At 36.5% G+C, this 1,240-nt stretch overlaps 1 protein-coding gene across 8 annotated transcripts in view; it reads left to right on the top strand.

Annotated features, from left to right (window-relative positions):
• The first annotated feature begins 265 nt into the window (after nucleotides 1-265).
• Nucleotides 266-1,240, top strand: part of LOC101851725 (uncharacterized protein DDB_G0290685) — a 34,558-nt gene continuing 33,583 nt past the window's right edge. For 6 of the 8 annotated variants that reach the window (XM_035969139.1, XM_035969138.1, XM_005096004.3 and 3 more), the window contains exon 1: nucleotides 267-1,026. In XM_035969139.1, coding sequence (XP_035825032.1) covers nucleotides 549-1,026 — 478 coding nt within the window. In that variant the 5' untranslated portion in view covers nucleotides 267-548. Of the gene's footprint in view, nucleotides 1,027-1,240 lie in introns of all 8 variants that reach the window. The other 2 variants (XM_035969141.1, XM_035969140.1) reach the window with 1 other exon arrangement.

The following is a 1,240-nucleotide window of genomic DNA, read 5'->3' as shown; positions in this document are numbered from 1 at the left end:
AACAAGGGAGATCATTCAATTAATTTTTCTGTGGCAGATTAATATTGTCATTGGCGTTTTTTTGGTCTAAATTCTGAAAATCGTGCACTTCAGAAAACTATAGTTAAATGTTAGAAATAAGGATATTTCATATCTTTACAATCAATCTATTAATCTTAACGCTAAAACTTTCTTCAAATGTTCATAGCAAATCATCTTTAAGATTTCATTCATAATAAAATAGAATTAGGCCCTCTTCAGATTCACTTAAACTGAGATTAATCTGGCAACCCGTATGTAGGAAATTCTTAATTCGGAGACGAAGAAAGATCTGCTAAACAAACTGCTAATCATCACAGAGGAAATAGAAAGATCAAATTTTTACGCCTAGGCTGGGCAAGAAGTTTTGGAGATCCATAGGCCCTACTTCTTATGGCAGTTGAAGCGATATAGATCTAGATCAGATTTGTTTCTTTTATTGTTTTCTGTTGACAAGGGTTTATTCTGAATGGACCAAAGCCCGTGATTTTTTAAATCTTAGAATCGATTGTTGACCGAAGATTGTCAAAATGATTTCGCTTCTTGTTCTATTAATCCCGAGACGTCAAGCCTGTTTATTTATTTCAGTGGCATTTTTCTTTCAACTAGATCTATACTCCATTACTGCAGAAGAGGTTCAAGCGCCCAATGTTAGGGATGACATTGTAGGCTTATATCCCAAATTGCCTTTAAGTGACAGTGGTAATAATGGAAGGGATGATCTGGGTCTGGAAAAGTCTGTTAATTTGGAAAGAAACAATGGCCGTGGAGAGGGTTTTGAGTTGCCTGATGAAACCGAACATGAGAGTGAAGAAGAGCAAGAAGATACTATTGTTTTACCACAATTACCTATACGTGCAGAATTTAGAGGAAATGAGAATGAAGATCTACCAAAGCTCGATCGCGTGGATGCTGAAAATCAGTCTGATGATGAGGCTGCATCTAGAAGTGATCTTGAACAACTTCTTCCTGGCAATGCCGATAACGAAGAAATTGATGAAAATGAAGGTAAGAAAATATAATAAACGCATTCTGCCTGATTAGTCATATATTTAAAACCATGGTAAGTTAAGAAACCGTTAAATTGTGCCGGAGCCGAGTTTTTATCTTGTGATGAATTTGAGGCCGGCCTGAAAAGTTAGAGCGCTTCTAAAATAAATGTTTATTTGTCAAGAGGGCATCAGAAGCAATTAAAGATGGCTCGTTAGCGTGTGTCGGGGTC

The sequence above is a fragment of the Aplysia californica genome, unplaced genomic scaffold (assembly GCF_000002075.1).
Source record: "Aplysia californica isolate F4 #8 unplaced genomic scaffold, AplCal3.0 scaffold00119, whole genome shotgun sequence".
NCBI lineage: Eukaryota > Metazoa > Mollusca > Gastropoda > Aplysiida > Aplysiidae > Aplysia > Aplysia californica.
Note: the sequence above shows the minus strand (reverse complement) of the source record. Positions and strands in the feature narration are given on the sequence as shown.